At 56.7% G+C, this 24090-nt stretch overlaps 10 protein-coding genes across 10 annotated transcripts; 5 read left to right on the top strand and 5 right to left on the bottom strand.

The window, feature by feature from the left end:
- Positions 1 to 633: 633 nt before the first annotated feature.
- On the top strand, positions 634 to 1960 carry PG986_004704 (thioredoxin reductase GliT; the record flags this gene model as incomplete). Its single annotated transcript, XM_066840926.1, has 3 exons — positions 634 to 931; positions 1140 to 1618; positions 1940 to 1960. The coding sequence occupies 3 exons, from the start codon at positions 634 to 636 to the stop codon at positions 1958 to 1960; spliced, it is 798 nt and encodes a 265-aa protein (XP_066703553.1).
- Positions 1961 to 1991: 31 nt separating this feature from the next.
- PG986_004703 (uncharacterized protein) lies at positions 1992 to 3266 on the bottom strand (the record flags this gene model as incomplete). The annotated part of the gene is made up of 3 exons (XM_066840925.1): positions 1992 to 2693; positions 2778 to 3071; positions 3156 to 3266. 3 exons carry the CDS (start codon positions 3264 to 3266, stop codon positions 1992 to 1994), a joined length of 1107 nt encoding a protein of 368 aa, XP_066703552.1.
- Positions 3267 to 4712: 1446 nt separating this feature from the next.
- Positions 4713 to 5928, bottom strand: PG986_004702 (NAD(P)-binding domain protein; the record flags this gene model as incomplete). Its single annotated transcript, XM_066840924.1, has 3 exons — positions 4713 to 5316; positions 5385 to 5596; positions 5707 to 5928. 3 exons carry the CDS (start codon positions 5926 to 5928, stop codon positions 4713 to 4715), a joined length of 1038 nt encoding a protein of 345 aa, XP_066703551.1.
- A 650-nt stretch (positions 5929 to 6578) lies between these two features.
- On the top strand, positions 6579 to 8122 carry PG986_004701 (oxidoreductase; the record flags this gene model as incomplete). The annotated part of the gene is made up of 2 exons (XM_066840923.1): positions 6579 to 6605; positions 6683 to 8122. The coding sequence occupies 2 exons, from the start codon at positions 6579 to 6581 to the stop codon at positions 8120 to 8122; spliced, it is 1467 nt and encodes a 488-aa protein (XP_066703550.1).
- Positions 8123 to 9010: 888 nt separating this feature from the next.
- PG986_004700 (uncharacterized protein) lies at positions 9011 to 9382 on the bottom strand (the record flags this gene model as incomplete). The annotated part of the gene is made up of 1 exon (XM_066840922.1): positions 9011 to 9382. The coding sequence occupies one exon, from the start codon at positions 9380 to 9382 to the stop codon at positions 9011 to 9013; it is 372 nt and encodes a 123-aa protein (XP_066703549.1).
- Positions 9383 to 10642: 1260 nt separating this feature from the next.
- On the top strand, positions 10643 to 11299 carry PG986_004699 (uncharacterized protein; the record flags this gene model as incomplete). Its single annotated transcript, XM_066840921.1, has 1 exon — positions 10643 to 11299. The coding sequence occupies one exon, from the start codon at positions 10643 to 10645 to the stop codon at positions 11297 to 11299; it is 657 nt and encodes a 218-aa protein (XP_066703548.1).
- Positions 11300 to 11931: 632 nt separating this feature from the next.
- Positions 11932 to 12816, bottom strand: PG986_004698 (uncharacterized protein; the record flags this gene model as incomplete). The annotated part of the gene is made up of 1 exon (XM_066840920.1): positions 11932 to 12816. One exon carries the CDS (start codon positions 12814 to 12816, stop codon positions 11932 to 11934), a length of 885 nt encoding a protein of 294 aa, XP_066703547.1.
- Positions 12817 to 13406: 590 nt separating this feature from the next.
- PG986_004697 (uncharacterized protein) lies at positions 13407 to 15455 on the top strand (the record flags this gene model as incomplete). The annotated part of the gene is made up of 1 exon (XM_066840919.1): positions 13407 to 15455. The coding sequence occupies one exon, from the start codon at positions 13407 to 13409 to the stop codon at positions 15453 to 15455; it is 2049 nt and encodes a 682-aa protein (XP_066703546.1).
- A 1021-nt stretch (positions 15456 to 16476) lies between these two features.
- PG986_004696 (uncharacterized protein) lies at positions 16477 to 19373 on the top strand (the record flags this gene model as incomplete). Its single annotated transcript, XM_066840918.1, has 2 exons — positions 16477 to 18511; positions 18598 to 19373. 2 exons carry the CDS (start codon positions 16477 to 16479, stop codon positions 19371 to 19373), a joined length of 2811 nt encoding a protein of 936 aa, XP_066703545.1.
- A 689-nt stretch (positions 19374 to 20062) lies between these two features.
- Positions 20063 to 21421, bottom strand: PG986_004695 (ornithine decarboxylase; the record flags this gene model as incomplete). Its single annotated transcript, XM_066840917.1, has 1 exon — positions 20063 to 21421. One exon carries the CDS (start codon positions 21419 to 21421, stop codon positions 20063 to 20065), a length of 1359 nt encoding a protein of 452 aa, XP_066703544.1.
- Between the last annotated feature and the right edge of the window lie 2669 nt (positions 21422 to 24090).

Below are 24090 nucleotides of genomic sequence, written 5' to 3'. Positions count from 1 at the left end.
CCAAGTGAAAAATTCATGAAATAAATAAAGAGTATTCATTGTTATTTGCAGACCACATTTGAGCAAGTTTAGAGCGATGCCGCGTGCCGCAATAAGGACGATCGTTGCCGCTGGGTTGGTTGGTGTTATTCCCCCTTACACCACCCTGTTGCGTGCTGAACAATCCCGGGCTGTTAGTAAAGCCTCGGCGCATGAAAATGCCCAAATACCAAGGCCGCGGATGAGGGGTTAATGAGGTTGGGTGTCATCTATTTATATACATGCCCGACACGGTCAGTGCAGCGCAATGCTTCGTGCCGCACCAGGGGGATAAGACTGCAATCCCTCCGCGGATAAACTGCAAGGGGAAAAGCTTGGCAAATGGCGTTACATGAAAGATCATCCAGAAGGATTCCCTGGAGATGCATTGATTGGGCCAGTCCTATGCCGTTGGTCTACTCTTGCATAAAACATGACGTCTCCGCAAACCCCCTTGCATGGCCTCGGGCCGGCGCATTGGCATGACCATATATCGACGATCTCCGAGACACACCCTTAAAAAGCCCCGAAAACCTCAAGTCTCCTCGAAGATTTCTTCTTTCAGTAACTATCACTAGTCTGCCTTACCCTCCATACCGTCCTCAGTAAACAAGCATGGATTTCACCGACGTCGCCATCATCGGCGGCGGCCCCGCCGGCCTGACGGCAGCCAACATGGTCGCACGCCAGCTCCATACGGCCGTCGTCTACGACAGCGGCGCGTACCGCAACGAGGGCGCAGCCCACTTCCACATGGTCCTGACCTGGGACCACAAGAACCCCGCGGACTACCGCCGCGCCGCCCGGGAGAACATATTGGCCAACTACTCGACCGTCGAGTTCGCGTCGCTCCCGGTTGCCAAGATCGACAAGAAGTCGGACGCGCGCTTCGAGGTCCACGACGGCAAAGCTGGTGTCAGGAAGTTCCGCAAGGTCATACTCGCGGTCGGGTCGGATACCATTTAACCGGCAATCCAGGGGTACGACAAGCTCTGGAAGAAACGAATGTAAGGCAAATTTCCGGATGTTCCATGTTACATTCCTTATGACGTTCATGATAAGAGACTGACATGAATCGCTCCGCTAAAACTTTCACTGCCTCTTCTGTCACGGCTATGAAGACCGAGGCGGTGCCTCGTCTGGTGTTCTGGCTGTCGGAAGTGTCGGAGGCGCTATGGCTGCCCACATGGCCCAGAACGCCGCACAGTTGACAGATAAAGTCGCCCTTTACACCAACGGCGACGACGTCATGACCGCTGAAGTCACGACGGCGGCCAGCCTGCTAATCCAGTCCAAGTTCAACGTCGAGACCCGCAAGATCAAGCAGCTGACGGGCAACGACGCGGATAACTCCGTCACCGTCGAGTTCGAGGACGGCACCACCAAGGTCGAGAAGTTCCTGGTTCACAACCCGGAAACCACCGCACAGGGGCCCTTTGTCGACCAACTGGGGCTCGAGACCACGGTTGCGGGCGACATCAAGGCCGACTACCCTTTTTGGGGCACCAACGTGCCTGGGGTCTACGCTGTCGGCGATTGCAGCACCCCTTACAAGATGACCCCAAGCGCGATCACCAGTGGCTGCAACGCCGCTGTTGCTGTTTGTGCTGAACTGCAAGCAGCCAAGTATACCCAGCCTTCAGCAGATTGACTCGGTATTAGATCCAGCTATGAAGAGTGAAGGTACTGAACATCTTGGGGGTATCAGGGTATGATACCTTCGTTTTGATTCGGTATGTGTTGGGTTTGACCGGTTTTGAGTTGCTTGCTTCTGCTGGCCTGCGCTGGTATCAGTAGGGAAAAGAAAAAAAAGAAAGAAAAAAAAAGATGGACCTTGGTACAGTGGTGGTCGGATTTCTCGAGAGATGCCGACGAGCCCTAAGTCATTGCAGATTGATTCATTATTCCTGTACAACGACAGATTATATCCTTTTATATATAAATGTACTATACCTAGTCACTCCCAGAAAAGCTCAATGGTGGCCAAAATTGCCAATGTTTTTGATCATTTCCGTTAAAGACGGAGCCTCATTACCAGTGCAGGTTTTACCCCACAGTGCTTGGCATCTCGCACTTTTCTTGATATTCTTCGTCGTGCCCGTGACCCGTTTGGCGACATTGAGCTGCAGCTGCTGTCCCGAATCCGCGCCGCCGCCGCCATCCTTGCCCTCGCCGTCGCCGTCAGTCTCGATCTTGTCCTCGCCGCCCCAATTCTGCTTGTCGACCTCGCTCGTCTGCCCAAACTTCTTGTCCGGGGTGAAGTGCCGGAACAGCTCCGGGTTGACCGAAATACAATCCAGGGCGCCCGCGCGGCAGCCGGCGAAGAGCTTGGTGTCGAACGCCTGCTCCTGGCCCTGCGAGACGTACTCGAGCACCCGGCGGACGCCGCGCCGGTTGACGGCGTAGGCGTACGAGCAGATGGCGCCCTGGGACCGGTAGACGGCGCGCTGGCCCTCGGGGACGTGGTCGCCGACGTAGCCTTTGGCGAAGCCCTCGTAGGCGGCGTGGCGCACCACGGTCGGGTCGGCGAAGAAGGTGAGCGTCTCGTTGTCCCGCGGGATGTCGCCGCAGTGGCCGAGCCAGAGGATGTCCCAGTTGCTGGAGTAGGGGCTGCTTTCTTCGAAGGGGGCCTTGGTGTGGTTGCGCACTGTCGCAGCGGCCTTGCTCAGTTGCTCCTAGATTTCGCGCGCGTTAGTAGTTGGAACATCATGAAGCGCGCGTCCGCTGGACTTTTGCTTCGCTGTGCGGGCTTGCTTTACCTTGATGTTGACATCCCAGTCGACATCGTCTTCAACGATCAGGGCGGAGTTCAAGTTGGCCTGGATGACGTACTTGAGCAGGTCCATGTGCGCAAGCCACGCAGTAGCGCTCCCGATGCCCGGTTTCTGGACCCCTTCCTCAGGCCCCAGCGCAGCGAAAGCTTGGATCATCTCCTTGGGCCATGTCGGCTGGGGCGGGATGGTGACTTTGACATCAGTCAAAGCTCCGGCGGCCCGCAAGCCCTGGACTCGCCACGTCCGGCCCCCTTTGGACAGGGCAAGGATGGAATCAAACTACACAGTCATGGTGTGAGCAACAAGTTTGTTCGAGAAGTCGACGGTTGACAGGATTGAAGTCTGATGGAAAGGGCGACGTACTCCTAATGTCGAGTTTCTAGGGCCCAAGCTCGGACTGCTATGCGCTTGAGCAGCAGCATGGCCGGTTTGTAGGGGGTTCTGCCGGTTGTACTGGCCTGGTCGATGTAGCATTTGCCGATTTCTCCGCGGTCTTTGATGAGGCGCCCAACGCACTTGTGATAACGTGGGGAATTCGGGGGTGATCCGACGTGAGGTGCCAAAAGGAAATGAGAGAATAGCTGGCAACGACCGCAAGGATGAAAAAGGTTATCTTCACAATCAGTGGCCTCTTCAGACCAGGTCCGCGCCGCATGGCTCCTATCTTTTGGGGGTTAGGCAAGGAAGGAATGCAACACTTCACGGCCGTCAAAAGAGACGCCGAAGTAGTCGAAACGTCGAGGCTCAAACCAGGAATCCATCAAGCATATTCGTGTTCCAGGGCCGTAGATAAGTAGAACTTAAAATTAGAAGCGAGCAAGGCGAGCTACGATAGTTTCTGTTAGTAGTGAGCTATGGTTGAGTCTAGGGGCTAGCCTCACGATGAGTATCCACTAGTATGTCTGGCTAGAGCTGAGTTTTACTGCTTAGTACGAGGATTTAGCGAAAAGGGGGGGCATGCCAGCCCGTATCGGTTGTTAAAGATCCATCCTGCAGTCTAATAACGGACCCGAGACCCCTTTCTGGGTCGTGAGAGTGACAGGGAGTTGAATGGTAAGGAGAGTCCGAGGTTGCGACTCTGTAGCCGCAATGTGCTGAGTTCATGCGGCTCTAGTTAGCTTCTAGGCCGACATTGGTTATGCTGATGGCAGCCCCATTATCAAGACGGAGAACCACGGAACACCTGAACCACTTCTCGAGAAAGCTTTGATCGACGATGCTCACCATCATTCATTGTACGTGATTGATTGCAGTATCTACACGATTCCGGCGCTAGAAGATAGTGGATAGTAGGCCGTGGGCTAGAAGCTAGTCCCATAAGCTTCGGGGATACCACAGTTTCCAGCAGAGCTAGAATTTTAGGCATCCATCATTTAGAGTTCCTTCCCGGAGAGGCACAGTCACTCGGATTTTAAGTCGTACTTTGACAGAAGTGGCTGATTAGTAGTAGCGTTCTCCGATCCGCTCAGGGGAATGGCGATATTTGGCCAGGTATGCCTCGAATTACGGAGCGCAATCAGGCCACGGACGTCATCGGCAATAACTGCACCAGGAATCAGTTTCTGACTTAGGCAATCGGCTTTCTGTACATCCGGGGAATTAGCATGGGCATGTCCAGGCCACCATTACGTACCTGCTCCTGGCGATGGTGCCGTAGCTGATCAGTCGCCTCGAGGCGACACATTCAGGGTCTTGACCACGTCCAGTACCAGATAACGTCAACCGTAAGCCACCGGGGCCAGTGTTTGATACTTGGGACAGTTCAAGGGACTTATCCAGACACGCAACAGCTATACCCAATCTTAGTAAAGCAAGGTAGAGTCAATTGATTACGATAGCTATAAGTCATCATGAAGGAAGACGTAGCAACGACCCTTCAAACAAGTGCCCCGGGAAATAGGTAGCTGTTGTTTCCACCAATCATTTCCAATTGGCCAGAGCCGTCTCGCCCTTTTTCAATCCCGTCAACTTGACCGTCTCCCTCCACACCAACGCCCTCTTCTTCACATCCCGCGACTCCTCACTCGTCTCCATTGCCGCCCTCTCATAGAAATACCCATCCTTCGGTAGTTTTACTTCGTCCCCGTCGTCGCCAGGTGCACCATCACCCAACGCCGCGTCCAGCGCCTCGTCCGCCGCGCGACTCGTCGGGCGCGGCCCCATGTTCGGGGACACGAGCTGGATCAGGGGGTAGAGGATCTTGAAGATGAGCACGCGGATCACCCAGGGCGCGAGGCGCTGCATGCCGGTCGACATGACGCCCGGGTCCACGCCGACGACGCAGATCTTGTTGCCGCGGAGCGCGGCGTCCGCGTCGAGCCGCGCCTGCAGCTCGTGCTGCATCATGGCCAGGAAGAGCTTCGAGGCGCCGTATCGCCGGTACCCACCTCGGAAGCCCGCGTCTTCGGTGGCTGGGCTCCACTTGCCCTCGGCGATGGCGTGGAAGCTTGCGGCGTCCGAGACGAAGGTTTTGTACTTCGGGTTAGTGAAGGCCCCAGTACGGGAGTTTCGGGGGTCTTTGGGACTGTGCAGCCGTGTCGTCCATCAGCGTTCGTACATGTTACCGAGTGGATTGGTGCTCTCAGTGCTTACTCGTGAGCTTGGCTGCCCATGTAAATGATCCGGCCAGCCTCCTTGTCCATGCTTCCGAGTAAGAGAAGGATAAGTAGCCAGTGTCCAAGGTAATTGGCCACGAACGTGGTGTCCAGTCCATCACCCGTCCATGTCTGCTTGCCAAAGTCCTGGTAGCCGGCGCTCACGATGAGCGCCCGGATCGGCGGGATGTCCCCCGCCGCAACTCGAGCCTGGAATTTGAAGTCTTAGCGATGATTCGGCGTTTCGGCGGAAACGTCTGAAGGACTTTGATAACGAAATTGGTACATAACGCGCCAAAGTGACTTCATAGTGGGCTCACATTAGTCGTCATTGCCACTCGGCGGACGTTGTCGAGCTTTGTCAGATCAAGCGACACGACATCATGGGTAGAATTCAAGTGGAGGGGTTCTGTGTGAGTTGCATCGCGGACGGTGAAGATTGCATGGTACGAGGCAAGCGTCGGGTCCGAATCGAGCTTCTTGACGATGGCGCTGCCCAGCCCGCCGTTTGCCCCTGTCAGGAGGATGGTTCCTTTTTGCATGCCCATAGCCGCCAATTGATCAACGTTTTCTGCTCAGATAGATGACTGGGCCTGTTTTATGGAGAAAGCAGCTTTCAATGCAGAATGAAAAGGCCTGAAAACGCATAAGAGAGCGAAGTAAAGTAGATATGGAAAATGAAATGGCGAGGGATGTCGTTCCCGAGGGGATGGAACCGAGCTCGTGCTTGCCCCTCGCCACACACCAACGTCGCATCTCTGGCCCAACCAACAGTCACCAACGGCAACATCGGCGGGGAATGCTCAAAAAGGTCTTATGTGCTGATTTTATCATCTGACCAACCCCAGATATATGTGTAAGAACCTTGTCGCAAAGTCTCGGCAGGGAGATTTGCACCAAACAGCGGACCGTGTTGTCGGTAAAGGTGGGGATGGAAGTCAGGGGTGCCGTCAACTCCATGGACTGAGCCAACCAACACGCCAATGACAGTTGAGTTTGCTTATGCGGTTGGAAGATGGGTTCCATCTCCAAGTAACTATGTTACATCCAACTTGCAAGCAGTCGAACCATTACTCCGCAGTTCCTTTCCATATGAGGCCATAAATAAGAATTTGATCCTGTTATCTCCCCTCAGTCTGCACAACTGCTGAATTGGCGAAACACGGCCTTTCTGCTTCCTCGGACGAACACAATGGCAAATAATGAAGCACTCTTTCAGGTAGGTGTGCGAAATCTCCTCTCGGATCCACCGGGGGCCTTGATCACTAGTTAACATGTCCGTTCACAAACTGTCAGTGCCAGACCTTGATCGACCTCCTTGGCAAAGACAAGGTCTTCCTACCCGGCAGCGATGGCTACACCGAATCTGTAAAGTCGTATTTCAGCCCCCAGGCCGCGGCCGTCCAGCCGGCCTGCTTCGTGACCCCCAAGAGCGCCGCCGAGGCCTCCGCCATCGTGAAGTCCCTGGCCTCCTCGCCCGGCTGCCCCTTCGCCGTCCGCGGTGGCGGCCACGAGTGGTTCTCGGGCGCCAACAGCGCGCCTGGCGGCGTCACCGTCGACCTGCGCGGTCTCAACACCGTGGAGCTGAGCGAGGATAAGTCCCGCGTCACTGTCGGTGCCGGCGCCACGTGGGACGCGGTTTATGCCGTGCTGGACCCGCACGGCCTGAGCGTCGCGGGCGGCCAGATCGAGGGCGTCGGCGTTGGTGGTCTTACGCTCGGCGGCGGGCTCTCCTACTTCGGCCCGCGCGAGGGCTGGACGTGCGACCAGGTAATGCGTTTCGAGGTGGTCCTCGCTGACGGCTCGATCGTGGAGGCCGCCGAGGAGGGGCCGAACGCGGATCTCTGGTGTGGGCTGCGTGGGGGCTCCAATAACTTCGGCATCGTGACAAGCTTCACGTTTCGCACCTTCGAGCAGGGCCAGCTCTGGTCCACGTTGGCCGTCTGCCCGACTACCGAGGCCGATATCGAGAACCAGGCTCGCGTCTTCGCGCAGCTCATGGCCGCCGAGAACTACGACGTGAACGCGTACTTCCTTACCGGCTGGGCCTTCATCGGGGAGCCCGGCATCACCGTCGCCACGAACCAGATGGTGTACACGCGGCCGTCTAGCGACGAGGTTCCCGAGTTCTACAAGCCCGCGTTGGCTTTGCCGACGTTCAACCCCAAAATGGGGATGCCGCCTATTGTCGCCAGCATGTCCGCGTTGGCGAATCGCTCGGGGGCGTTCCGGCCTCCGCAAGCGTCCAGGTATTTAAGCGCCACGACGACCTTTGTCCCGACCGAGCCCATGATCCGCGGCGTTTACGACGCGTACCGCGCCTCGATCGACAAAGTGGCTCAGCTGAAGGGTGTCAAATGGAATATCTGCATCGAGCCCATCCCGCTGGCCTTATATAACAACCAAAACAGCAAACCCAACGCGCTGGGCTTAGCTGCGCGCACCAAAACGCTCGGTACCCTCGTCATTTCGCCGTCCTGGGAGGATGCGGCCGACGATGAGACGGCCTACGATGCGGCGCGCTTCTTGGTCGCCGAGGTGGAGAAGAAGGCCAAGGAGTTGGGCGTCTACGATCCGTTCCTCTACTTCAACTACGCGGCGCCGTGGCAGGAGGTCATCCGGAGCTACGGCGATGAGAGCGTCAAGAAGTTGCAGGAGCTGAGAAAGCGGGTTGATCCTGGCATGGTGTTTACGCGTCAGGTGAAGGGGGGGTTCAAAATCCCACCATCCGAGTGAGATATCAGCGCGTATATAGGTCGGGTAGGAATGAGCAAAGCTACTTCTGACCTCCATTTTGAATTATGGCTGTTGGAAATTGAGATAATTGGCAGCTTGATATTTCGAAAGTAAAATCGTGTCGCGGAGTCTCCATCTAATGAATTGACATATATCGAATCCAAACACTCCCCATCTCCTACGTCAATGAACTGTGAAGTCCTCGACAGCTCTTATGGTGATTATGAATGATATATATGGTTGATATGCTCTACTATGTCTCCTCGGGATATCTACATCATTTAACTCAACCAAAAACTCCGACGCTGTGACACCGTCTATGCAACGCCCCAATATGGCTGTCTTTTGTGGCTTTCTCCTACCGCCGTGCAGTGTCCAGCTCAACAGGATATGCCCCAAGCTCCGACACGGGGTTCCCCTGTGCCTCGGGATATACCCAGGGACCGGACGGTGCGGGCTTTTCGTGGATCTGTGGATAGACGTACTTTTGCTGCTGCTGTGGATGCCACGCCAGCTGTGTGGATCGTGTGACGGAAAGTAGTGGTTCTTTTGCAAATCCTCCTGCTGAACATTTGTTGGTGTCTGCCTCTTCAACGACCGCTTTCGCCTCCACAATAAGAAGATGGCCACGGCGATCAAGGACAGCACTCCAGCGGCGACACCCACGCCGATGCCAATCTTTGCAACGTCGCTTAGGCTGCCATTTCCGGTGGCACTGGCGGGTTGAGTGACCGTAGTGAATCTGGCATCATCCCCGCTAGCGCTTGGCATTCCGGTCGCTGTGGCGGTCACAGCTCCGCCGGTGATCGGGTCCAAGCTGCTGGTTCCAGTGGTGCTGTCTCGTCTACTGGTCGTGGAAGATGAGGTTGTCGACGCCGCCGTCGCTGTCTACACGGGGAACCCCGGCCACGACGGGTCACTGCCCGACCGCCGAATGACGGGCCCCCGCGCAAACACGCCCGCGCCCGCGGCCCAGAACTGCGTGGTCGAGCTCTGGGGCCGCGGGGAGTCGTCCGTCGCCGTCGTGAGCGCGACTCTGTACGAGAAGTACGAGTCGGTCGCGAGCACGGTCCGGCACGCGTTGCTCTCGTGGCCCGGCCGCCCGCGCACGCAGCCGTACCCCGTCGGGCAGCACGTGCCCACGGTGGCGCCGTCGCCGAGGCCCGCGGCGCAGGCGACGGTGTAGCCGCGCGGGCACACGCCCGGGGAGTAGTAGTACGGGTCCAGCGCCTGGAAGTTCTCGGGGAAGCAGTTGGACATGTAGTTGGGCCCCGCGGTGCCGAATTGGATTCAGATGTTGCCCGGGCCCGGGCCGCCGTTGTCGCCCAGGAAGGTCGAGGTGCATGTCTTGGGGACGGGGAACTCGGTGGTCAGAGGACCGAGATTGTTCGTGTCCGACGGCATGGTGGAAAAGATGGTAATTAGATCACGCTCTTCGGTGTAAGTGAGCTAGCTGGCTTCGAGTGTATGGTGCCTATCTAATGTAAGGCCGACACACCGGGTGTCGTCAGGAGGTGAAGGAAAATGAGCAGAGAGAAACAGAGATCGATGCAACTTGTTGCCATTTCCCGGGGAACATTCATGAGATATACTGTACGGAATGGTGCAACCCTCCTGCATCCAACACAACCAACATTTTTGGGGCAGACGAGGGTAAATGCATGCCAAGACGATGTGGCACGGGTGCGAAATCGCCGCCAGGGGTTTGGCGAAAATTGGCGGCATTTGATTCGTCCCTTTCACTGCTTACGCGTGCGTGTAGAAAAAGCTGTAGGTCGCAGCTTGTGACGGCGCTTGCAGAAGGTAACAAACAGATTCGGGCTGTTGGATTAATCGGGAAAATGTTACGAGAGTGCATGTCGGAGGATCAGGTGCGGCTGCACCCGGTCGGATCTGATCAGGCGTTCTTTCAGATTCAGACTGCCCAAGCTTGAGTGATGATGATAGACCCCAAGCAGTGTCGGAATCGATTATTCCCTTTTCCCCAAGTGCTATCGTTGGAGAGGCGTCCGACCCCCTGTCATCGCCGCCACGCCTTGTGCAGAAGCCACTAAGCCATGTTCGGGTCTCCCCTTCCCCAACCCCCGGAGAGCAACTACTACCCTTCTGGCCTGTTCCCTTCTCCGCATGGTCGGCACCGTGTCTTTGCTCATCCTCCCCCACCTGCGTGGTCTCTTCTTCGCTGTCCCATACATTTCCGCCTTCAAAGCAAACGACCATATGAATTGCAAAGCTCTCTCTCCATCTCTCCTCGCCAATGCTGGGAGGCTCACAGAGCCGCGACGCGGCGTCCAATGGGGTTGTTCCCTGAGATCGACTGCATCTCTTCTCCAGACCCATCCGAGGGGCTGCACGGGCACGATGGGAATGTCAGGGCCCGCACCAAACCCGATTTCCATATCGCCATTTTCCCCATCCTGCATGCAATCCCGCCGCCTGTTTCACGAAACCTGCGAAAAACGCCGGACAAAGAGCGGGATAACAGCGCGTATAAAAGCGACGCGAGTACCTTACTGGGGCATGGCGGTATACCGCACCACGTACAAGGACCCGAAAGCATGGGAGGCCTTCTTGGGATTGTTGCAACATCCCACTTTTATCAAGCATGACGCAAAGGGCGACCATCGCTTCCGAGTTTTCGAGGACGGGGCGCTCGAGGGCGTCGGCTTGCAGGAGGTGCAGCGTCGCTTCGCGCGTGAGAGGGCTGCTCATCGGGATGCCCCTTCGCGACAAGCCCGCCTCGCGCTGTGGGACAAGGGCCTGCGGCCAGCGGAGCCGGGCATACTGGCATCGGGAGCGGAGTCGTCGTCGTCGTCGTCCGCATCAACCCCCAGAACCGCCCCAGAAGAGCCATTGGGCCCCCAGGCGGCGGACCAGCTCCTAGCGGGGTGGCATAACTACTTCTTGGTGGTGGACGAGGCCTGTCTGGACAGTGTGCGAACCGGTGGGAATCAGGTGGTGAAGCTGGTGAGGAGAGGCCCGGAGGGAGACGAGGAACAGCAGGGGCGGCGACAGGACGCCGAAAATTGCTGGACGTATCTTCCACTTGCCAAGTATGTGAGGTGTTGTTCTCACTTGCGCAACCACAGTACGTGGCCAAAGAGATCGTTGTCGAAGCTGCCGGCCATCTCAACCACGGGGACGCCTCTGGAAAGTGTAACCGTTTGGGTAGGGTGATAAGGAACGAGTCCGCTTGTTAGTGCATCGTATGCCAATTATGCTGTTTTCTCGAGGTATCTTTGGGAATTCCTCGCTCATGTTCTCTATCACTTGGCCAGCCTCGTTCCGCATTCTGAAATCTATGTTCAATATGTAAACTAAATGCCAAACCGGTCAACCTGGCCATGCGCAAACCCAAACCCAAACCAGAACCACGGAGATGATGGCGGGGCGTCTAAAGAACCATATCATCCGGGTCTAACCCCACGGTTGGTAATTCGTCGAGGGTCTCCGTATAGACCTCGTTGGGGTCAGGAGTGCGACTTTCCAGCTCCAGCATCACTTCTCGGTCCCACGTGCCGTCTTCCATTTCTACCGGATCCATTGCTCGATGGCATATCCCAAACCTGGCCTCGTTCAGGTAGGCATGCCACATATCGAGGTACTCTTCCTCCTGGGTCCTGAACCACAGGGCGGCCGCGAACTTGGAAGCTACTTCGAGACTACATTTCCTCTCCCCTCGTCGGGAGCATTGTTAGCTTGGCAGTTTCTCTCTCCCTCTCTCTCTCTCTGAGTATGTTTATGTTCTACAGTGGGAGCAACGCAACACTGACTCAGTATCAAGAGCGCAGTTCAAGGATTTATACCACTTACGACTTCCATAGTATCTCCTGGTTTCCAACATCGCGGGCGAGGTCAATTCGGGTATCAAGCCTCTCCAGACGTTCGTTCACCTCCCCATTGTTCCAGCCCCTGAAGACATACGAGATCCGGTCCCACTCCGCCATGTCCGAGTCCAGGTTCCTCAAGTCCGCGTCGAACTTGCGGGATTCCGCGCCCTGGTCGGCGCCCTCGAGGTCGCAGACCGAGCACGTGCACGTGAACCCCCACGTCTTGAGCAGCAAGCCCTGCCGCTCAGCCCGCTGCTTGTTCCGGAAGCTGTAGTTGATCGTGATCTCCTCGCCCGCCTCGATGTTGCGCACCGCCCACGCCTCCCACCGCGCCTGGCCCACGTCCCCCTGCGCCCCGACGGGCAGCCGGACGTCGTACTCGGCGCTCGGCCGGCACGCGTGGTTGAAGCGCGAGGCGTCGGCGAAGAGGGCCGCCTGCGTGTTGCTCGTCGCGACGTCGAAGCAGTTGGTCGCGAACGTGTGCGCGCGCTCGTAGTTGCGCAGGTACCGGGCCCGCGCCCGCGCGCCGCCGTCGCTGTCGCCGTCGCCGTCCCCCGTGATGTGCCGCAGCTTCAGCTCGACCTCGATCCGGGCCTCGTCCGAGATGAAGCAGTGCAGCGCGTCGAACCGCCGCTTCTGCTCGTCGGGCAGCGCGGCGTACTGCCGCTTGATCCAGCGCCGGGCGCGCCGCGACATGGTGTCGGCTTCGTCGATCCCGATCAGGGCGTTGTCTGTGAGGATTGTGGTCGATTCGGGAATGTCTTTCAGGGCAACCACGCCGTATCCTCTGTTCTTGCCCAGATACCGCGCCTCGCACCATTCGGAAAGCGGGATGCTTGGATTATCATTATCGGAGCTCGCCATCGTGAGGAGTTCGTATTAGTGCGCCGATAACAAAAGAAGAGACAGCTAGTTCAGTATCAACTACGATGCAAGCCAGAGATTCAGAGTTGTAGGGATCCTAGGGATGCGCATCTGCTGCGCAGCGGCATCATGGTTAGGGTTGACATCTTAACAAAGCAGGTGGTCAGAATTCCAGTGATTACAAGGGACATCGACAATGTCTGTCGTGGGCCGGATCCGTATTCTGAGTTCATTCTATTGTTCTTTTCATTGAATACATTGATTAGATGGGAAGGAAAATTTGCTTGTCGAGACAGCTCTCGCTTTGCACAAAGACGACCGGTACGCAACCGTCAAACTCGCTCAGACAAAGGGCTGCGGCTATAGCAACGTTGGAATGGGCTGGCGGCGCGACAAGCATTGCTGTTTATGTGTTTATTTCCCAACTTGATTGACGCCCTACGTCCTTCAATCATCAACGTCAGCTGCCTGCCTTTGACTGACATACAGCACACAGAACAACAGCATCTTCATCCTATGCCACCCCGTCTCCGATCTAGTGATTGAAACCATTGTTCCTGGCTTTCTACATCATGGCATTGGCATACGACATGGGGGAGGCCTCTACTCACGAGGGCGATGAGCTGCGACTACAGATCATTGATTACCAAAACGAAGTCCTGAAAGCCATGAACACGTCGCTGAATGGAAAGTTCAACCTCACAGAGCACGTCATCACGGAGAGCTACCCTAAATGGTGTCGCCTCCTAGAAGACATCGCGTCGTATCGTAGCAAACTCCCAAAAGACGAATACGCAGACAAGCTATTCGATAACGCCATGGTCGCTATAGAAGGGGTGCCCTATGCCCTATCCCGTGCCAAGCTCAACAACCAAGCCGAGAAGCGGAATTGGATGCCCGTCCTGCAGGAGCAAATGGATACACTCAGCAGGGCGCCCTGGCTTCGGTCCCGCGGCGCCAGCTCGGTCTTGGAACACCTCGACGCCATGTCCGTCTTCCGCCGCAAGAACTGGCCGCTAAACGAGGCGGCCTGGGAGAAGGGCAGGCTGATTGGAAACGAGGAGTTCGACTGCATCTTCGCCGAGTTCGCTGGGCTGGACAAAAGGGATCCCCCCAAGGACACGTTCGAGGGCCGCGAGCTCGTCAACAGCTCGGTCAACGCCGTCCTCAGGGCCGCGCGCGCCCTGCTCATCAGCCTGGACGACATCAACATCCCCCTCCAGAGCCTGGTCGACGAGAAGTCCCGCCCGACCTGCGTCGATCGCCCCATCTCTGACCCCCTGTTCCTGTCGGGCACGGAGAAGCGGCCCGGCGCGCTCGCGCTGAAGGCGTATCTCGGCGGCCCGGCCGACGAGTCCAAGAGCGATTTCCCCCTGGATTTCAGCCAGACGTACGCCGGGGAGAAACGGGACTTTGGCGTGTTTGGGGATCCCAGCGCGGAGGCCCGGGCAGACATAGAGCGTGAGAAGACCAACGCCAAACGACAGGCGCTCAGCAGCGCCAACAAGAGAGAACCGACCCCGTCGACCAAAACGAAGCAGCCCTCCACTGGCGGCGGCGATACCGCCGGTGGTCCGATCCAAAGCAGCGATTTCTACAGCTACACCATCGCCGACGCCGACGCCGACGTCATCGATCTCCTACAGAAGACCTCCGGCCTAGAGTCGAGGCGGGGCCTGACCACGCCGGTCGTTGGCATCCCCCGGGACGTCCTCGGGAACTACCGATCCACCTTGAGCCCGTGGTTCGAAAAGTTCGAATGGGCCCGCGAAGCCATCCCAGAAGCCCCGCGCCCCGACCAGCACCTCGCGCCGCTCGAGGCGGAGATGACGGCGCAGCGCGAGTACATCACCAGCGAGCGCTCCTATGGCCGCTACAACTACGGCAAGCTCAAGACGCTCAAGTGCACCACCATCTTCCTCCGCTACCTGCGCTGCCTGCACACGCGCCTCATTATGGCGGCGCGCCCGAACGATGATTTGTTGCAGGCCCGCGTCGACCGCCTCGCCGACTGGATCCTGCACGAGGAGGTCTGGAACGACTTCAACCTGTTCTCGCTGAACCGGATCAAGGCCAACAGCAACCTCCGGCCGCGGTACACGGCCGAGCTCGCGGAGCGCGAGGAGAAGATCGAGGACTGGCGGAACCAGATCCTGGCGCTGGAAAAGGCCATCGCGGATAAGAAGGATGCGAAGGTGGGGGCGCACACGAAAGAGGCCGAGACCACGTCTTCCACGACGGAGAAAGATCCGGTCACAACCACCGCGGAAGCCGCCACCCAGGAGAACGAGAAAGAGGAGGAGAAGAAGAAGAAGAGGGAAGAAGAGGAAGATGCGATCCTGGACGCGATCCTGGACAAGGAGACGGAGCGGGTGTTGGATCCCTCTCGGTACGCCGCGCGGATGCGCCGCAGCACGTTCAGGCCGACGCGGAAGAGGTACAAGTACCACATGGAGGACGGGAAGCAAGTACGGGTCGAGAAGAAGCCGGAGGATAAGCAGCCCGAGTTCGCCATCTTCGCGGAGGGCGGGCCGCCTGGGTATAAGGAGCTGCCCCGGGAGGAGGTCTACGATAAGCTGCAGTACATGGTCATCCTCACGTTCTGGCGGGTCCTGCAGGCGAAGCTACATAAGCTGTGAGGAGCTGTTACAGGGGGAGTGGGGGAGGTGCCAGCTTTGAGATATTTGGGGTTTTGCTTGTATGTATGATTTAACTAGTTCGCGAAGGGTTTTATAAGCGAATAAGAAAATCAGTATCATGATCAAGACTGTGTTACGTGTTCTATTAGGATTTTATGGGTATACATCTAGGAACTGTGCATGATAATAATGCCAGAGTTATGATCGCTTAGCACTGATATCGAGGTTTGTGTTGTCAAAATATACTAGACTAGGACTTTATAATAAGAAATATAGTATCGCCGAGCAGGATGGTGACAAGACTAGCGAGTCTCACTTGGTTCAACGGTAGAGCACCTTCACTCTGCCTATAACCTTGGGAGTGCAAGGGAATACTGGTTCGAATCCGGTAATGGGCACATTCATCTTTTTGCCTGATCTCTAGGGGCTTTTCCACATGGCGTAGGCACCCGTACCCCTAGGGAGACGCATGTCTTCCAACTATTGATGTATGCAACCTGAGACACTATTTGAAAGCCTTGAGTTCATGCAGGTTGCAGTCACAGTTAATAAGCATTCTAGATAGGTAGCTTTCCAGTCTGCTGGCTGTGAACTTTGTGCAATGGTGCCGGAAAAGACAGGAATGCGAAGCGGAGCAATGGTTCAGATGCCCCTAGCTGGCGAATGTCTGGATGCGGAAGTCTTTGTGTCACGCCCGTCGGGCTGGGCTCAGTATAGGTCCCCCCATATTCGGACAAAGAATCATGAGCTGAACATCATTGTCGTAAAAAATGCCATGGATTCTGAAAACGTCAAATCGAAACTCTTTGACGTGTCCGGGCGCAGATCGGGACAAGGAGACTACCATAATGTCAACTGCATCTTCAATTGATCTGGCACTCCTGCATTCAATTTCCAGGTTGCAACACCTCTGTGATGAAGCTATTTTAAGCCGCCTAGAAAACCGAAGTAAAGCAAAAAAAAGGGGGGAAGAAAGAAACTGCACCGCAAAGCCTGTCACAGTAGAGAAAACCCCAAAGCCATGGCAGAGCACCCTACGAGCCCGATATGGGCGGTCGATGACCTAGAGGCCCGGATCAACGACTTCATCGCGTTGACACACGGCTCCGCAACCGAGGCCGAGCTCCAGGGTCACGAGCACCTCGACTACCTGGTCAACTATCTGTACCCGCGCTACATCGCCCTGCTGGAAGACACCCAGCGCTCCGTCGCGGCGGCCGGGCAGGAAGACTTGGAGCTCCTCCCCGCGCTGGGCGACCTCGAGGCCCAAGTCATCGAGATCTTCAACAAAACCCTCCAGGAGCCCTTTTACGAGGCCGTCGGCGAGGGCCTGGGCCCGCCCTTCTACATGGGCCGCGGCGTGGAGGATGAGCGCCTCGACTGGCTGCGCAAACTGATGCGCGACTTCCGCTGGCTGCAGGGCGAGCCGGCCCTTCAGCTTGCCTACAGCGCGCGGCTTGGCGTACACTTCCAGTGGATGCAGGAGCTCATCGAGGAGTGCCTGCCGCCCAGCGCCACGCGCTGGGTGGACGGCGACCTGATCGGGCACCCCGAGTTCGACGGGCTCTGGGCCGAGTTCCTGGCCCTCCCCACGAGCCGCCAGGCCGACGCCGAGAGCGGGGTGGTGACGGAGCCCAACACGGACGCGGAGAACCGGCGGCTGGTGGAGAACTCGCAGAACATCGTGCGCGAGGCCTTCGACGCGCTGCTGCTCAAGCCCAAGGACCTCGACGTGCACTGGTCGGACCTGCAGACGCCCTCGGGCGTGCCGGCCTACCTGGAGCAGCCGCCCTACACGGACGCGTTCTGGGAGGGCGCCGGCGACCACGACGGGGCGCAGCTGCTGATGGAGAACCTGGGCTGGAACGAGGACATGCCGACCCAGAGCTTCCGCACCACGGACGAGTCCATGCTGAGAGCGGCCGTCGATGCGAACGGCAAGAAGATCCAGTTCAGCCACGCCAACAAGAACGCCGACACGAATACCGACTCCAAGACCAAGCCCACCAAGCCCACCACCGGCAACGGCAACGGCAACGGCAACAAGAGAACTGGGACCGATGTTGGCAGGACCGACGGCCCTGCTACCAAGAAACCGAGGATAAACCCTGGAAAGATGACACCAGGAGAGATCTACGCTATCTTGAACGGTCAAATGGAGGTAATTGAAGGTACCACCAAGGACATCGAGAAAACCAAGGAGGAAGCCCATAGAGCCGAAAAAGAAAAAGAAAAAGAAAAGGAAAAGGAACCCACCGAAGAAGTAGTTACAAAAGAACCAGAGACAGAGCCCGAGACAGAGCCAGAGCCAGAAGAGAAGCCAGAAGAAGAGGAGATCGATGAAGACGACCTCTACACCCTCGACGACGCCCTCAACGACCTCACCGGCCTCCGCGCCGACGCCGGCCTGGGCCCGCGCGTCCCCCGCGGCACCGAGCTCGTGACCCCCACCGAGCCCATCAGGGAGGACGCGCTGAAGCGGTACCGTGACGAGCTGAAGCGGTTCGCGCGCCGCCACGAGGACCAGTGGACGTACATCCAGCAGCAGTGCGACAACATGGCCGACCGCGCCGAAAAGGCCAAGAAGGACCCGAGCAAGGCCAAGACGGTCAGCTCCCAAGCCCCCTCGGCCCTCACCAACAACAGGATGCGCTCCGCCCTGTCCGCGCTCGAAAAGGCCCTGCTGCGCGAAGAAGAAGCCCTGAAAGCCGCGCAGGAAATGGGCATGGGCAGCGCCAAGCTGAAGGCGCACTGCCTCTCCGCGTGGCGGTCGCGCTACCTGCGCTGCCTGCTGCTGTGCCTGCTGGCCCTCGCGTCCGACGTCCCCCAAGAGCGCTTCGACGCCGCGTACGAGCGCCGCCTCGAGGACTGGATCGAGCACGAGACGGCGTGGAATGAGCAAGACGAGTATGCCATCGAGAAGCTGCTCAAGACGGAGGCGTCAAAGAAGGAGGCGCGGGAGCGCATCGCGCGGCGCGAGGAGAACATCAAGGAGTGGGACGCCATTCTCAAGGATGAGTTTGAGGAGGAGGGGGGGAGGAGGAGGAGCCGGTGGTGTCGGCCATGGCGGCTGCGGTTGCTGGGGGCAAGGACAAGGGCAAGGACAAGGGGAAGGGGAAGAAGATGGCTACTACTGCTGCAGATGTAGAAAAAGAAGACGATGATCACATCCCGGGTGAGCTGCCGCCGCTGATGGACATCTCCCTGGGCCCGGAGTACGACCGGCGCTTCATCGCGCGGCACAACAGGCTGATCCGGAAGAAGGCGCCCCAGGACGCCGAGATGGCGCACCGCGAGTCGCCGGTGCTGAACACGGACTACCCGCCGCCGCTGCCGGCGGGCATGGAAGAGCCGGAGGAGATGCCGGACTGGACCGAGAAGGAGAAGGCGGAGCAGGCGCTGAAGGAGTTCGCGACGTGGGGCGCTCGGGGCGACCGGCTGTTGGAGCTGCGCAGACAATACCTGCAGCGAGACCAGCTAGAAGCACGGATGGCGGAGCTGCAGAAAGAGATACAGGAGAAACAGCATGAGCAACAGCAGTTGGAGCAGCGGGAGAAAGAGCTGGGGCAGCAGAAGTCAGAGCTTGAGGAGAAACAGTTGGAGAAGCAGCAGAAACAACTCGAGCAGCAGAGACAACTCGAGCAACAACAGCAAGAGCAACAGAAGAAGACCGAGAAGGAGGACCCCGAGATTCCCAAGTACCGCACCGCCATGCCCGAAGGCCCCGTCCTCGGCTCCCTGACCTGGGACCTGACCGTCGACCGGCCCGCCAAGGACCCCGAGAGCGCCGCCAAGTTCGCCGAGCTGGGTCCCGGCGGCTACGAGGGCATTCCCACCAACACCGTGTACGAGAAGCTCCAGTACATGATCATCATGACGCTGTGGCGCTGCCAGACGGCGGCGGACACCGGTCTCTGAGCTAAGTGAGCTAAGAGATAGGGGGAGGGATAGCGGGGGAGGGGGGTTAATGGGATTGGGGGAAAGCAACGAGTTTAGTCAACAGTGTATTGTGTATTGTCCTTTTGATAGATGCGTTCATTTTAAATACCGTGGAGTGTGGCCAATGAACAAGGCGTGGCGATAGAGACGAGGGTTCGATTTTGTTTGAATGGATAACGTGTAAGACCAAGCTGATTCCTCTTGTGGGAAATGTGCTTACTGTCCCCAGATGCGGTGATGTCAGACCACCCAACTGAAGATCAGTCATAGTGTAGTGAGTATACCTAAAGTATCAATTGATTATTAAACGCGGACTTGCTGCTGTCAAGATAGACCAATTTGGTGCGAAGGCAAGTTGAGGTCAGGTCTGCAGCAGTAAAGCTGCTGGATTAATTGGCAAAGATGATGAAGGATAAGTCGGAGTACAAGCAGTCATATGGGTAGCAGGCAATTTCAACAAGTGGGCAACGCGAAATATGTCCAGACTAATATCTATTTTGTGCTGTCTGATTTTTTGGTTGATATATAAGTGGAAGAACATACTTCTATATGGTGCAAGATCGATAGATGATGCATCAACAGTCGTTGCAGCTCTAAAACATAATTGAAAACACTCGACAAAGATAAGAACCGCCCACTACCTGCATAACCATGTAGTAAGTAGTCGATTACAACCCAAGGACGGCACGAGCGCCGGGCTCGCTGCAAACGTAGACGACATCGTGGGCATCGGAGAAGCCATTGAACTTAGTGGCAGAGCACTTGGTGTATGCGCCCATGTCCTCGAAGTAGAACCAGTCACCGACATCGAGCTCGTGATCAAAGCGAATGCTCTCGGTGATGCGGTCGATACCATCGCAGGTAGGGCCCCAGATGGAGTACTCGATGCCACCGCCAATTCCGGCCGGAAGGCCCTCGGCCGTAGGCGAATCAAACAAGATCTTCTGGCCGGCGCTCAGGACCTTGGCAATTGGCTGCTGGTGGTCGAACATGATGCTGCTGAAGTTGCCGTAAAGGCCATCGTTGACGTAAGCCATGTAGCTGGATTCGCCAGTGGCGGGGTCGTGGATGGTGCGACGAGCAATGATGTTGCAGGCAAGGGTGAAGGCCGAGGAGACGTAGTAGCGACCGGGCTCTGCGATGATGTTGATCGAGGGAGGGAAGTACTCGTCGAGGGCCCCTCGGAGGACAGTAGCCATGGCTTCGAAGCTGTCGCCACTGAAGCCGCCACCAACATCCAGCGTCTTCAGGTCAAAGCCATGAGCATAGGCCTGCTTGAAAACGGTGTCGGCATCCTGGACAGCCTTGAGGAAGCAAAGAGGGTCGGAAGCGCCCGATCCGACATGGAAGCTGACTCCCACGACATTGAGACCAAGATCCTTGGCAAGCGACAAAAGGTTTTCAGTGTCGTCCAGGGAAGCGCCGAACTTGAGGCTGAGGCGGCAAAGACTGGACGAGTCGTCGGTCAGGATGCGGAGAAAGAGCTCGGCCTCGGGGTAGAGCTTAGCAATCTTGCGCAACTCATCGGCGTTGTCGAAAGTCATCTGCTTGACGCCCTTGGTGGCGACGTAGCGGACATACGAGTTGGTCTTGCAGGGCTGTGCGTAGATGATGCGCTCGGCATCCACGCCCATGTTCAAGACTTGCTCGATTTCGGCCTTGGAGGCGCAGTCAAATCCAGTTCCCAGTGCAGCAAGAAGCTGGAGAACCTGGGGGTCGGGGTTGCATTTGACCGCGTAGAAAGGCTTGACGCGAGGAAGATTCTTCTTCCATCGCATGTGTTGGCGATAGACCTCGCCAAGATCGCCCACAAAGAAGGTATCCTCATCTCCGGGCTCGCATGATTCGTGGTCGATGCTCTCGACGCGGCGTCGAAGAGCATCGCCGATCAGGTGTTTGCCTAGAACAGCGCCATTCTGATGATTGTCAAGAAAGAAATCCTTCTTGACCTGAGTCAATGTATGGTTATTGTTTAGATTAAACGTAACCGGTGCAAATTGCTCAATGGTAGCTGTTGCCATAACCATATCCCTTGATTTCAGGATGGTGCGATTGGGCGGGAGAGGAGTCGTTTCTGGGTTCGGATGTGGACTTCAGAGGTAACTCTGGGTGGTTGGTGAACTATCCCGGCAGATGTATGTACCTCTAGGACAGAGATACACAAAGAGACACAAGACAGTGTTGTATATAAAAATTGAGAACCACGGGGTATCTCTGAATGTTAAGGGGGTCGAAAACGGTAGCTTTCTGATCCCGAAGCGATCTGACGAGGCCTCCTCGACTCTTCCTCTACAAGAGGAAGAACCGCAGAACTCGTCCTATGCGGCAGCTGGCGGTTGGGGTGGTACGAGGGGTTCGGGTTCGGAGGGAAGTCGAACGAAAGCGGCAGGTTTGCTTGCTCAAGAAACTTCAGCAGGCGGAGGAGGTGGGCGGGAGTTGATGATGTGGAAGGTCTTTCGCAGGCTGAAATCTTGATCTGAGATGAAGTTGACGGCCGAGGAAGCCGTAGTCGCGGAGTTGCCTTTGTGAAGACCAAAGGCAGTCGGAGGCGAGTCCGCGGGACAAGAGTCTCGGACGTTTTCTAGCGGCGGTGGATGGTCAGGATGACTTGCATAAACGAGGCAACAGAGACGTGCTCGCTTGTTCTGGTCTGGTTGGAGGGGGGTTGTTGAATACCGAGGTGGTGGAAGATGGAGAGGGGGTGCGAGTGGGAGCGGGAAAAAGGGAAGGAGAGGGATTTAAGAATAAAATTCCCAAAAGACCAAATAATAGTGAGTGGGAAGGCCTGGTTCGTTTCGTCGTCGCCCTTGTCCTAGCTAGCTGCCTTTGGATTTAGTGGTCTTTTTTTCTCGCTGGTGGGTTGAAGCGCGGGTTGCATCGAAAAGTGGGTGGGAAACTCGGCGACAGAAAATAAAAATATCAAAAAACTCGACCTTGCCGCTTTCTCGGTAGTGGGGCGACAGGAAAAAAGATGGGCGGGCGAAAAGTTCTGGGGCATGTGATGACGTTGGGACTCCAACTTGGAAACATCTCAGGCTTGATGACATGGAGACTTGTACGTACCGTCCGACAAAACTAATGCGTGACAGGCAGACGTTGTTCACTGTCGTCGCTACGGGTTCTACGAGATGCAACTTGTGACTGGATTGAGGAAATGGCGCGACAGTAAAGCAATTTGTGATTGTTTGGAGTCTTGTCCTCCCTCAGCTGAGACTGAGGTCTGGACTGGTGCCCTCTCCCCCTCTTACCTCACTCGCTCACTATGAGTTTTTTTTTTTTTTTCCTCCTCCTCCCACAGATGGCGGGGAAAATAGAATCGTCCATGGTACACAGGGGCCGGGGTTTGCTTTGCTTTGCTTTGCTTTGCTTTGCTTTGGCCTTCTGTAGTGGACTGCCTCAGCCTCTAGCGCGTACCTAAAGAAAGACTGGTGGTTGTAACTTGATTTCTGCTTATTTATCATGGCTGGATCCGTGACTGAAATGATCTGGCCGAATGCAACAATCCTTGGCCTGCTGTCAGGGGAACTATTGGGAAGACCAGCGTGCAGCCAGTGAGCGATTTCCCGATGCGCAATGTCGTGTCCCGATCCCACTGAGAGCCGTCCATGTCCAGGCCCCTGCTAGGCTAGGTTAGCAGGTTGGAAGAGCTGCAGGTCGGCAGGCCTCACCACCTTCAAATTCAAATTCCGTCTGGGTTGGGCCATGCCCCCACCACCACGTCCGTTTCCCTTCACTCCATCCAAGAACCCAAAAACCCCATCCCGACTGACTGACATCGGGTATTCGCGCGCATCCAGGCCCGTCAAGAAAAAGACACGACACGCCCGCTCCGTCTTGTCCAACCACAGGCGACGTACAAGCCCTCGGCATCTCTCATCTCTCGATCTGGGTTCTAGCCCCAATATTCTGGATGAATGTTGCGACGAATCACCTTGGCTGTGAACCTGACCGCAACTTGTGATTCATTGCCCGGCTTCTTCTGCGTGTCTCTCCTATATCCAGATATGTAGGGTCTGTTATTGATGCACCTGCAGCCTGCAGGACAGGAGGCGCAGCATACATCACTGCATCCCGCCAGCGTGTCTACCCTTTTCCATCTTCAATCTCGGGAGTTTTCTGGCTGGCCGGCCGGCCGGCTGGCTGTGTGCTACTAACTCGGATCAACCTCACAAAACCTGTCTCACTCTGATGCCTGACAGGATCCTGCGTGTCTTAGATCCGAGCAAAAAAAAAAAAAAAAGAAAAAAAAAAAAACCACGCGCACTTTATGCCTGGCCTGCTTTGCCATCTTCTCGCCTCTCTTTCCCTGTTCAACTAACCACTAACCTTCCTCAGCTGCTATATCCGGTGTCCCCGCCGATGAGGCTACTGCAGATGATTTATCCGATGATGGGGAACGAGAAGGCCCAAGAACCAGAACATGATTCAATTCATCTCCCGAAAAGCGGTCAGGTTTTATTGCGATCGCAGCTTTGCTCTCTCTGTCAGAACAGCGGGTGAGGCTTGTGACACGGGTCACAGCCCGCGGACTACCGGGTTTTATCTCCGGCCAAACTAGCACACCACCAGCTTGGATCTCAGCTGTAACCTCATGTGTGTGTAACGCCCAACAGATACAGGGACCATCACAATGCAGGCTCTGGTAGCTCTGGCACCCGTATCCATTGGGCACTACTCGCATCAAAGTAACCTTGAC

This window comes from Apiospora aurea, assembly GCF_038362705.1.
Source record: "Apiospora aurea strain CBS 24483 chromosome Unknown utg000003l_segment0_segment0, whole genome shotgun sequence".
In the NCBI taxonomy this organism is placed as follows: domain Eukaryota; kingdom Fungi; phylum Ascomycota; class Sordariomycetes; order Amphisphaeriales; family Apiosporaceae; genus Apiospora; species Apiospora aurea.
Note: the sequence above shows the minus strand (reverse complement) of the source record. Positions and strands in the feature narration are given on the sequence as shown.